General features: G+C 38.3%; 1 protein-coding gene across 1 annotated transcript in view; it reads right to left on the bottom strand.

Annotated features, from left to right (window-relative positions):
• The window catches only part of ube2z (ubiquitin-conjugating enzyme E2Z), a 36878-nt gene extending 29344 nt beyond the window's left edge, over window positions 1-7534 (bottom strand). The window contains exon 1 of the mRNA XM_061981668.1: window positions 6683-7534. Within this exon, the coding sequence (XP_061837652.1) occupies window positions 6683-7059 (377 nt within the window). The 5' untranslated portion in view covers window positions 7060-7534. The remainder of the gene's footprint in view (window positions 1-6682) is intronic.
• Window positions 7535-12524: the final 4990 nt, after the last annotated feature.

Below are 12524 nucleotides of genomic sequence, written 5' to 3'. Positions count from 1 at the left end.
ACGGTAATGTAGTAACATTCATAATAACATGCAATAATAACATATTTTTTATCATACTGTAAGTATATATGTAGCATCTAGTAACATTCATAATAACATGTAATATTTACATATTTCATCATACTGTAAGTATACGGAATGTAGTAACATTCACAATAACATGTAATATTTACATATTTTTATCATACTGTAAGTTTATATGTAATATCTAGTAAAATTCATAATAAAATGTAATGACATATTTTCATCATACTGTAAGTATATATGTAATGTAGTAACAGTCATAATAACATAATATTTACATATTGTTATCATACTGTAAGTATATATGTAGTATCTAGTAACATTCATAATATGTAATATTTACATATTTTCATCATACTGTAAGTATACGTAATGTAGTAACATTCATAATAACATGTAATATTTACATACCTTTATCATACGGTAAGTATATATGTAATGTTGTAATATTTTCATAATAACATGTAATATTTACATGTTTTCAGCATATTGTAAGTATATATGTAATGTAGTAACATGCATAATAACACGTAATATTAACATATTTTCATCATACTAAGTAAATATATGTGATGTAGTAATATTCATAATAACATGTAATATTTACATATTTTCATCATACTGTAAGTATATATGTAGTATGTAGTAACATTCATAATAATCGATCCATTGTGGTGAAGAAGGAGCTGAGCTGGAAGGCAAAGCTCTCAATTTACCGGTCGATCTACGTTCCCATCCTCACCTACGGTCATGAACTTGGGGTTATGACCGTAAAGACAAGATCATGGGTACAAGCGGCCGAAATGACTTTCCTCCGCCGGGTGGCGGGGCTCTCCCTTAGAGATAGGGTGAGAAGCTCTGCCATCCGGGGGGAGCTCAAAGTAAAGCCGCTGCTCCTCCACATCGAGAGGAGCCAGATGAGGTGGTTCGGGCATCTGGTCAGGATGCCACCCGAACGCCTCCCTAGGGAGGTGTTTAGGGCACGTCCGACCAGTAGGAGGCCACGGGGAAGACCCAGGACACGTTGGGTAGACTATGTCTCCCGGCTGGCCTGGGAACGCCTCGGGATCCCCCGGGAAGAGCTGGACGAAGTGGCTGGGGAGAGGAAAGTCTGGGCTTCCCTGCTTAAAGCTGCTGACCCCGCGACCCGGCCTCGGATAAGCGGAAGAAGATGGATCGATCGATGGATTTAAATCATACTATAAGTATATGTGTAATGTAGTAACATTCATAATAACATGCAATATTTATATATTTTCATCATACTGTAAGTATATATGTAGTATCTAGTAACATTCATAATAACATGTCGTATTTACATCATATAAGTATATATCATGTAGTAACATGCATAATAACATGTCATATTTACATATTTTCATCATACTGTAAGTATATATGTAATGTAGTAATATTTAAAAATTCTCATTTTAAGTATAATAATTTTAAAAAGGCATCACAACATTCACCTTTTCATTTGACAACACGGATTCCTGCAGACTTCATGAGAGACAACAAACGTAATAAAACAATCACTTACCGTACAATGTCTGTACTCACTGGGATAAAGACTGTTGGGATGTTTATATCTTCCCCTTGACATCAACAATAATCCTCGCGAAAAGAAAGGTGGGGTAGAACCAAGCGTCTTTTTGTGCGTTTCTCGCCTTTCTGGGGTCTAAATTGGCTGTCAAAGTTGACCAACTTGTCAGATTATGTCCTATCTTTGTAATATCAAGGTGAGAGGTGTGATTTAAGATGTAGAATAAACTTTCACGAGCTCCGAGGCGAGGAAGCAGCTCACCAGCCAAGCATTAAGCTAGTTCACACTCTGATCACGGTGCCGCTAAAAATAGTTCTTCTGCGTTAGCACTTATAATAACAATACCGCTAATACTTCAGGTCACGACATGTAAAAAGAGTATTGTTGGATGTTTTGTTCACAGGGCTTTATGGACCTCTCATTGGCTCCACTGGAAACAGACTTCTATTTACATTTATTCACCAGTTACAATGCATTAAAAACGTGTGCGTTAAGAAACTCTCCCAAAAAAACTGCAGTTCCCCTTCAACTCCTCCCAAAATGTAAACTAAACTCCGACAAATGGAATTTGAATACACTGATAATGTGGACTAGTTTTAGGTTGATCTTTGTTCGTAAACAGTATATGTTTTTTCAACACGTGACTTCAAAATAAGTAGTTTTGAGATATGGACTGGAAAAATTTACATAATTAGCCGGCGAGCTGTTGAAAGTTCATTCTCAATGTTAAATCCTGCCTCTCACCTGGATAGTAGAAAGATAGGACATAATCTGACAAGTTGGTCAACTTTGACAGCCAATTGACCCGGAGATGGCCAGAAAGACACGAAAAGACGCTTGTTTTTTTTAACCCTTTGTGAGGATGATGAATTGTTGATGTAAAGGGGAAGATATACACATTCCATCAGTCTTTATCCCAGCGAGAGCAGACGCTGTACAGTAAGTGATTGTTTTATTATGTTTGTATATCTTGTTTAGCACTTAGCAATACTTCTATATGATGCTTGGTATTTGACTAAAGATGCTTCTAAAACTTGTAGATGATCCTTCTTATATTCAGGCTCAAAAATAGAAGTTTCTGGGTCATCGTTTGTCCCAAAGTAGTCTTTGTTGTTTCTCATCAAGTCTGACATGATTAGTAGTCTTGTTGTTGTTGAAGGGAAAGTGAACGTTGACACGCGTCTGTGTATGCTTAAAATGATGAAAATATGCAAATATTACATGTTATTATGAATGTTACTAGATACTACATATATACTGTGTATATAAAAGATTGATGGATGTTTTAGAGCGCTGTATAGGCAGAATGGACTACCATTAGCTCCATAGTTAGCTGACTCTTGCTAACGACAAAATAGGATGTATAAAAAAAAAAGCAGTTACCCTTTGATGGTTAGAAAAAGAAAAAATATTTTTCTGTTTGCCATAACCTTCATTCTACTACTAATAAAAGCAAGTCATCAACATTAATTTGCGCTTTTAACTTGTGTGCAAAAATAAACATAATTTAAACAAGATCACAGTACACACACACCACCGCTCTCATGTTCGCTCGATTTACATCAGCCGTGTGGAAACTATGTTTGGGCATTTCAAAGTTCCGGATCTTTATCAATTTATATTAATGACACACTGAAAAATCAAAGTACGCTTAAATCTCTCGATCAACTTCAAGTCTGTCGATATAACGTTTTTTGTATGTTTTATTTCCTTTTGTCAAAACCCCTTTTTATGGCAAAATACAAGATATGCAATATTTTCCCCAAACATATTTTCAATGAAATAGGTAAATAATTCATAACATTGAGGAATTACTTTTTTGTTAAGGAAGTTATACTTTTTTTTTTTAACCTTTCAACACTTAAGGCTTTAGATCAACTTTTAGATCCATACATCAATTGTGTTATTTTGTCATGCTTTTGTTTTATGCCCTTTGTTTTTATATGGAAAACACACAAAACATGTAATATTTTCTCTAAAAAATATTGCAAAGTGAATTTTTGGATGTGAAGTACTTGGAACTTTAAATAGGTCAATAATTCATGACACCATTGATTTTAAATCAAAATTTTTTTTTTGAGCAATTACTTTTTTTTTTTTTAAATTCCACAAAAATTATTGGGGATTTTAAAGAGCATCAACTGTTAAAAATAAGTTCAACTTTTTTTTTCAACAGTTAAGGCCACAGGTGTTAAACTCAAGGCTCGGGGGCCAGATGTGGCCCGCCACGTCATTTTATTTGGCCCTGGAAAGCATGGAAATAATGTGTATGAATAAAATACTGTAACTTTTCTTAATAAATGTATTATTTATTTCTATTTTGGGAGGAAAAAAAAATATGTACTCCATGTAATCGCAAATCATATTAACTTAAATATTGTCTAATTATGCAAAAATATATTATCAAACATTCAAACCATTTTTAAATTTTCTTTCTTTTTTTTTTTAACCATAAAAACAGCAACACTGTTTTTCCATTTACAGTAATATACACTACATTTTGAGGTGAAATTATTGCAACTTACCATCTAATAAAATAAAATGCATTAAAAAAATGGTGTAATAATAGTATTCACTGTTAGAACCGGCCCTCTGGGGCCAAACACAACTGCCATGTGGCCTTCAGTGAAAACCACTTTTACACCTCTGGTTTAGGCTCCAGATCAGGGGTGTCAAACTCATTTTAGATGGGGGGCCACATGGTGAAAAAATGTACTCCCAAGTGGGCCGTACTGGTAAAATCCCGGCACGATAACTTAAAAATAAAGACAACAAGAGATTGTTTTCTTTGTTTAGAAATAGAACAAGCACATTCTGAAAATGTACATATAATGTTGTTGTTTTTTTACACTTACATGTTAATATTATTTTATCTTTAGTTTATATGTTCTGAATAAATGATGTGATTGGTGTTGATTTCCAATCTACCAAGATAAAAAAATACCAAAATCAAATTACAGGATGTTATTTATGTAGTTTGATCATTTTCATCGACTTATGCACTAACATCATGTGGTTTATTTTGTACATATGTAGCATCATCTACAAAGATACAAAGAATTGCTATTGCGACATCCAGTGGACACATTTAGAACAGCTGTTTCTTTCACTTCAGGTTCATTTTTATACTTAACGAACTCATCCCGGCCCCAGGGCCTGATCCGGCCCTCTGGCCGTACGTTTGACACCCCTGCTCTATAACAACTTTGGATCCATCCATCGATTGTGTTATTTTTTTTATATGGAAAACACACAAAATATGCAATATTTTCTCCCCAAAAAATATTGCAACGGAAACTTTTGGTGTGAAGTAAATACCATTAATTTTGACTCATTATTTCTTGAGCTATGCCAGATTTAAAGAACTTTTCGGTATTAGAGGGAAAATAGCTATTTTTTCTCGTTCGTTTCACCTGTTTGCTTTTTTATTTCACTTTGCTATATTCTTAGAATGTGTAGCGGACCGCTAAAAAATGAGAAACCGGCTGCAAATGGCCCTCAGGCCACACTTTGGACACCACTGAATTAAATAAAGGTTTATATAACTAAATTAATGTTTTATTTTGATCTTTGTTCGTAAACAGTATATATTTTTTCAACTTGTGCCTTTAGAATAACTAGTTTTGAGATATGGACTGGAAAAATTGATATACTTAGCCGGGAAGCTGTTGAAAGTTCATTCTAGATGTTAAATCATGCCTCTCACCTGGATAGTAGAAAGATAGGACATAATCTGACAAGTTGGTCAACTTAGACCCGGAGATGGCGAGAAAGGCACGAGAAAGACGCTCATTTGTTGTTTTTTTTAAACCCTTTATGAGGATGATGAATTGTTGATATAAAGCGGAAGATATGAACATCCCATCAGTCTATATCCCAGTGAGAGAAGACGTTGTGCAGTAAATGATCTAGAACAACTTTGGATCCATCCATCGATTGTGTTATTTTTTTTTATATGGGAGAACACAAAATATGCAATATTTTCTCCCAAAAATATTGCAAAGGAAATGTTTGATGTGAAGTAAATACCATTGATTTTGATTCATTGTTATTTTTGAGCAACGCGAGATTTAATGAACTTTTCGGTGTTAGAGGGAACATTGCTACTTTTCTCGTTACGTTTCACCGGTTTGCTTTTTTATTTCACTTTGCTATATTCTTACAGTGTTGGCGCTAGGAATTTTCAAAATTGGGTCCCGGGGACCCCTTTAAGTCATAAAAATGGGGTACCACAGAAAATGTTTGGGCTCCCACTTTTTTTGTAAGCGTTTTGTAAACAAACGATAAATGTATGCATTATCCTGTTATATCTCACATTATATATTGTGTTTGGGAAAAAGGTTGTCATAAACATTACTTCATTCATTAAAACGTTTTTTATAAAAGAAAACACATGTTTATGCTTATGTAAATGTATTCAGTTATAAACATTTAATTATTGTTTTCTTTCTTTCATGGATCTAAACTTTACAGATGCCTGTAGTTTTTTTCGATACCTGTATTTATTAAGTTGTAGGTATTTGTTTCAGTAAAAAAGTGTAAAACGTTTTTTGCTTGGGTCATGAAATGATAATGTGTGCCAGAGCATACATACATTATTTAACACTTAAATCGCTAGAGTCTACACAATTTCACATCTATCCCTCAATTCTAAGTTTTTTATGTTGTTTTTTTGTTTGTTTTCTGCCCTTTTTGTCAACGAAAACTATGTTTTTATGGCAAGCACACAAAATATGCCAAGTCTTCCACCAAAAAATTTTCTCAAAGTGGATTAATTGATGTGAAGTAATCGACGCCTTGGATAGGTCAATAATTCATAAAAACATTGATTTTGATGCAATATTATGTTTTGAGCAATGACTGTGCCTTCCGCCCGAATGCAGCCGAGATAGGCTCCAGCACCCCGCGACCCGAAAAGGGACAAGCGGTAGCCGAGATAGGCTCCAGCACCCCCCGCGACCCGAAAAGGGACAAGCGGTAGAAAATGGATGGACGGAGGGATGTTTTAAAGGGAAAAAACGGCCCCCGGGCCACACTTTGAACACCACTGAATTAAATAAAGGTTTATATAACTAAATGAATGGGTTAATGGCTGCCACTCTAGTCGTCGTGTACCTCTTTATTCTTAAAATAGCAGGCTGTGAAGTCTTGTCGTTGTCCCAGTCGGTGCTCCGGGTCGGGTCCCAGGTGGCGGCGTAGACCTGCGTGAGGGGCCCGGGTCCTGCCCCTGCGCCCGCCGCCTGACCGACACCCTGCGGGAGAGACGGCGAGTGCACGTTGGCGGACACCGCCGGTGGAATCAAGCCGAACGCGTTCCAGAAGTCCGTGGCCGTCGCCGCCAGACCGTCCGCCGGCGAGCCGCCGGCACCAAGCCCGACCTGGTCGCCCTCGCTCGGCTGTCCGCCCGCCAGAGAGTCGGCCAGCATGAGGGCGGAGGTGCCGCCAGAAGCGAGGGAGTCGCCGATGGACTCCGGTCCGACGCTGTCCGCCATGGCCGGGGTGCTGTAAACTGGAGCTAACGGCCGCTGTTCAACAGTATGAGACAATTGTTGGCACGGTTGGGCAGCCCAGCGTCCATGTAAGAGTGCCGCAGAACTCGAGCTTCTTCCGCCGAGATCAGAGCGATGACGTCCAGCCTCCACACGACAACACAACCCGAGGACCTTCTTCCGCCGACATGCTAGCTTCTTTACGTCAGTGTATTTACGTCAACGTTAGCCGCTTTACGTTAGCTGCTTCCCGCAGGCCCCGAAAGTGTCAAATTGTCGGGCGAACGACACTCCTCGGCCCAGTCGCGCTCTACCACACAACGTTGAACCAACTACGACAAATATTAATTTCCCTCAACAATCACTTTCTTTACCACCCGAGTCTTTATGTCGAAACCAACCAGATTCGACTCGGGACATCGGATGGCGTTTCAAGTCAAGACGGTTGCCCACTTCCGGTGCGGCTTCAAGGCAACGACGTTTCAGAGTAAACGTATGAGGCGAGGTAACCCACGCATTTGAGCGCATGGAAAACGATTTTCGTCGTCATAAAGCCACACATACTTCTAATTTTAACACATGGCAAAAAAAGCAGCATGTACCGAATACATTTGTTGTAATCGCAAGGTTATGGTTTCCCCAACATGTATTTTGAAAAGCTTAAAGTCACGGACCCTTTTTTTTATACCTATATTTATAATATGCAACATTTACATACAATAGTAACTAAAATAGAATGCAAAATATGTATGTAACCTATTTTTATGGACTTGCCTCTTTTCTTATAAGCTGTTATACAGTATATGCATTGAGCTCTTATTTTGAAGGTGCTAAGAGCGGAAGTGGTGACACTGTGTGGTGGAGCGGAGTTTTGAAAACAAACGAAATAAAGCGGTCCTCGTGTAAAACTGGCGCCCCCGTGTTTGTTATTTTGTAGTTTTATACAGTATAGGCGACATATATAAACCCTCGGTTACATTCGTTTGTTTTCAAAACTCCGCTCCACCACATTGTGTCACCACTTCCGCTCTTAGCACCTTTAAAATAAGAGCTCAAGGCATATACTGTATAACAGCTTATAACAGGAACTTAACATCACAGAGAGGCAAGTCCATAAAAATAGGTTACATACATATACACACATTATATATATATATATATATATATATATATATATATATATATATATATATATATACACACACACACACATATATACATATATAGAATCTACTTATTAAAGTTTCAATGAAAATCAATCAATCAAAGGTCGGGTATTGAGAAACTTACATTTATGAATATAAAACCTAAGTCACGGACCTACTTGCACTGGCCACAACATTAGGCACACGACAGCAATTTAGAGCAGATGACTAGAGCGAGAGGTCGTTATTCTTTCATTATTTGTTTCTCGACAAATGTGGATATATTTTAACATAATTTTAAAAGTCGTGTTTGTAAAGGCAGAGTCTAAAAGAACGATGTTATATTCCTGGGTGGTTTCCAATTAGTACTGCCCCCTGTCGGACATTTTCATGGACACTAATGGCTGCATTACGTCATCCACCAGTCAAGTCCTCACCTTCCGCATTTTTTGCGTGTTGAATATAATGTAGTAGCGTACATTTAGCTGTTCTACTGTATGTACTTTTACAAAATGTTGAATATTTTAACAAACAGCATCGTCACGACTTGGCTACTTTTTATTTTTGTAGCCAATGGGAACAAGAAGCACTACGATGCCGCCGGCCAATCAGTGGAAAGAAAACCAAGAAGGAGGTGTATGATTGGTTGTTTGTGTGAGGCGCCAATATAAACAGGAAGTAACGGCCAAGTTCCCTATAATACTACACGAACGACAGTAAAAGACTTTTTAAAATAAGGTTATTAACTTTAGTCAACTTGTTAAACATCCACATAAACGTATGTTGTAAAAGGGTTGGCTTTAGCTTAAAAAAGTATATATATATATATTAGAGAAAAGTATATATATATATATATATATATATATATATATATATACACACACACTTTTCTCTAATTCCGCAGCCGTAGTCATATACCTTCGAATTAGAAACATGCCAACTGTATGCATGTTTATGTTAGCATGCTAAGATTAAAGTGCTCACTTTTTGAGCTAATTTTGCAACCGTTTACCTTAGTCATATAATGTGGTATGTGACAATTGTTAACTGCTAGCATGCTTATGTAGCATGCTAACCTTAAAGTGCTAACTTATTTTTTTAGCTATGTGTACTCTTTTTCTGTCTGTAATTCTCCAGCCATACACAGAGTCATATAACTTGGTATGTGACACATGTTAACCATTATTATGGTCACGTTAGCTTGCTAACATTAGCATGCTAACTTTTTGAGCTAGTTTTGCTACCGTTTACCCCGGAGTCATATTACTTGGTATGTGACACTTGCTAACTTTTAACATGCAAATGATAGCATGCTAGCTAGCTAACTTAAACATGCAAACTTTTTCATCTACTTTTCTCTCTATTTCCGAAGCCATACACCTTACAGCCGTGTTAATTGACGTGTGAGACATGCTAACTGTTAGAATGCCATCATTAGCACATTTGCAAAGTGTTAGCATTTAAATGCGCACATGTTAACATTTTAGGCTAGCTCTGTTATTCATTTTGTACAGTTGCACCTAAAACTCACGGATTCAGACACTCGGCACCATCTAATAAGTACGGCGGCTTCCGGCGACCCCCGGCCATAGGTCCAGGGCACACAGATAGCTGGGAATTTTCCAGTTATCCTTACTCAAGTATAATACAAGACTGCCATTGTCACTATGCAGAACCTTGGTTCACCTTTGGGGATATTCTATTAAACTAGCTGATGCATAAATAAAACCTATTTGACTTTGTCAACATGAGAGATGAATATTAATGGCCTACTGAAACCCACTACTACCGACCATGCAGTCTGATTATATATATTATATTATATATATAATATATATATTATATCAATGATGAAATCTTAACATTGCAACACATACCAATACGGCCGGGTTAGCTTACTAAAGTGCAATTTTAAATTTCGCGTGAAATGTCCTGCTGAAAACGTCTCGGTATGATGACGTCAGCGCGTGACGTCACGGATTGTGGAGGACATTTTGGGACAGCATGGTGGCCACCTATTAAGTCGTCTGTTTTCATCGCAAAATTCCACAGTATTCTGGACATCTGTGTTGGTGAATCTTTTGCAATTTGTTCAATGAACAATGGAGACAGCAAAGAAGAAAGCTGGAGGTGGGAAGCGGTGTATTGCGGCAGACTGCAGTAACAACACAAACACAGCCGGTGTTTCATTGTTTACATTCCCGGAAGATGACAGTCAAGCTTTACCATTGGCCTGTGGAGAACTGGGACGACAGAGACTCTTACCAGGAGTACTTTGAGTTGGATATGCAGACACGGTACCGTGAGTACGCATGCAGCTGCGGCTTCCAAACATTCGATCGCTTGCCTGTACGTGCGTGCCGCTATGTGCATGTCACGTACGTAACTTTGGGGAAATATATGTGCTGTTTGAACTTTGGGGAGGTGAACGGTACTTTGGGCTGTGGGATTGAGTGTGTTGTGCAGGTGTTTGAGTTGTATTGGCGGGTTATATAGACGGGAGGGGGAAGGTGTTTGTTATGCGGTATTAATTTGTGGCATATTAAATATGAGCCTGGTTGTGTTGTGGCTAATAGAGTATATACAGGTAAAAGCCAGTAAATTAGAATATTTTGAAAAACTTGATTTATTTCAGTAATTGCATTCAAAAGGTGTAACTTGTACATTATATTTATTCATTGCACACAGACTGATGCATTCAAATGTTTATTTCATTTAATTTTGATGATTTGAAGTGGCAACAAATGAAAATCCAAAATTCCGTGTGTCACAAAATTAGAATATTACTTAAGGCTAATACAAAAAAGGGATTTTTAGAAATGTTGGCCAACTGAAAAGTATGAAAATGAAAAATATGAGCATGTACAATACTCAATACTTGGTTGGAGCTCCTTTTGCCTCAATTACTGCGTTAATGCGGCGTGGCATGGAGTCGATGAGTTTCTGGCACTGCTCAGGTGTTATGAGAGCCCAGGTTGCTCTGATAGTGGCCTTCAACTCTTCTGCGTTTTTGGGTCTGGCATTCTGCATCTTCCTTTTCACAATACCCCACAGATTTTCTATGGGGCTAAGGTCAGGGGAGTTGGCGGGCCAATTTAGAACAGAAATACCATGGTCCGTAAACCAGGCACGGGTAGATTTTGCGCTGTGTGCAGGCGCCAAGTCCTGTTGGAACTTGAAATCTCCATCTCCATAGAGCAGGTCAGCAGCAGGAAGCATGAAGTGCTCTAAAACTTGCTGGTAGACGGCTGCGTTGACCCTGGATCTCAGGAAACAGAGTGGACCGACACCAGCAGATGACATGGCACCCCAAACCATCACCCAACCATGCAAATTTTGCATTTCCTTTGGAAATCGAGGTCCCAGAGTCTGGAGGAAGACAGGAGAGGCACAGGATCCACATTGCCTGAAGTCTAGTGTAAAGTTTCCACCATCAGTGATGGTTTGGGGTGCCATGTCATCTGCTGGTGTCGGTCCACTCTGTTTCCTGAGATCCAGGGTCAACGCAGCAGTCTACCAGCAAGTTTTAGAGCACTTCATGCTTCCTGCTGCTGACCTGCTCTATGGAGATGGAGATTTCAAGTTCCAACAGGACTTGGCGCCTGCACACAGCGCAAAATCTACCCGTGCCTGGTTTACGGACCATGGTATTTCTGTTCTAAATTGGCCCGCCAACTCCCCTGACCTTAGCCCCATAGAAAATCTGTGGGGTATTGTGAAAAGGAAGATGCAGAATGCTAGACCCAAAAACGCAGAAGAGTTGAAGGCCACTATCAGAGCAACCTGGGCTCTCATAACACCTGAGCAGTGCCAGAAACTCATCGACTCCATGCCACGCCGCATTAACGCAGTAATTGAGGCAAAAGGAGCTCCAACCAAGTATTGAGTATTGTACATGCTCATATTTTTCATTTTCATACTTTTCAGTTGGCCAACATTTCTAAAAATCCCTTTTTTGTATTAGCCTTAAGTAATATTCTAATTTTGTGACACACGGAATTTTGGATTTTCATTTGTTGCCACTTCAAATCATCAAAATTAAATGAAATAAACATTTGAATGCATCAGTCTGTGTGCAATGAATAAATATAATGTACAAGTTACACCTTTTGAATGCAATTACTGAAATAAATCAAGTTTTTAAAAATATTCTAATTTACTGGCTTTTACCTGTATATGTCTTGTGTTTATTTACTGTTTTAGTCATTCCCAGCTGAATATCAGGTCCCACCCGCCTCTCACAGCATCTTCCCTATCTGAATCGCTCCCACTGCCCTCTAGTCCTTCACTCTCACTTTCCTCATCCACAAATCTTTCATCCTC

The sequence above is a fragment of the Nerophis lumbriciformis genome, linkage group LG24 (genome assembly GCF_033978685.3).
Source record: "Nerophis lumbriciformis linkage group LG24, RoL_Nlum_v2.1, whole genome shotgun sequence".
NCBI lineage: Eukaryota > Metazoa > Chordata > Actinopteri > Syngnathiformes > Syngnathidae > Nerophis > Nerophis lumbriciformis.
The sequence above is the reverse complement of the archived record's forward strand: the minus strand, read 5'-3'. Positions and strand labels throughout refer to the sequence as shown.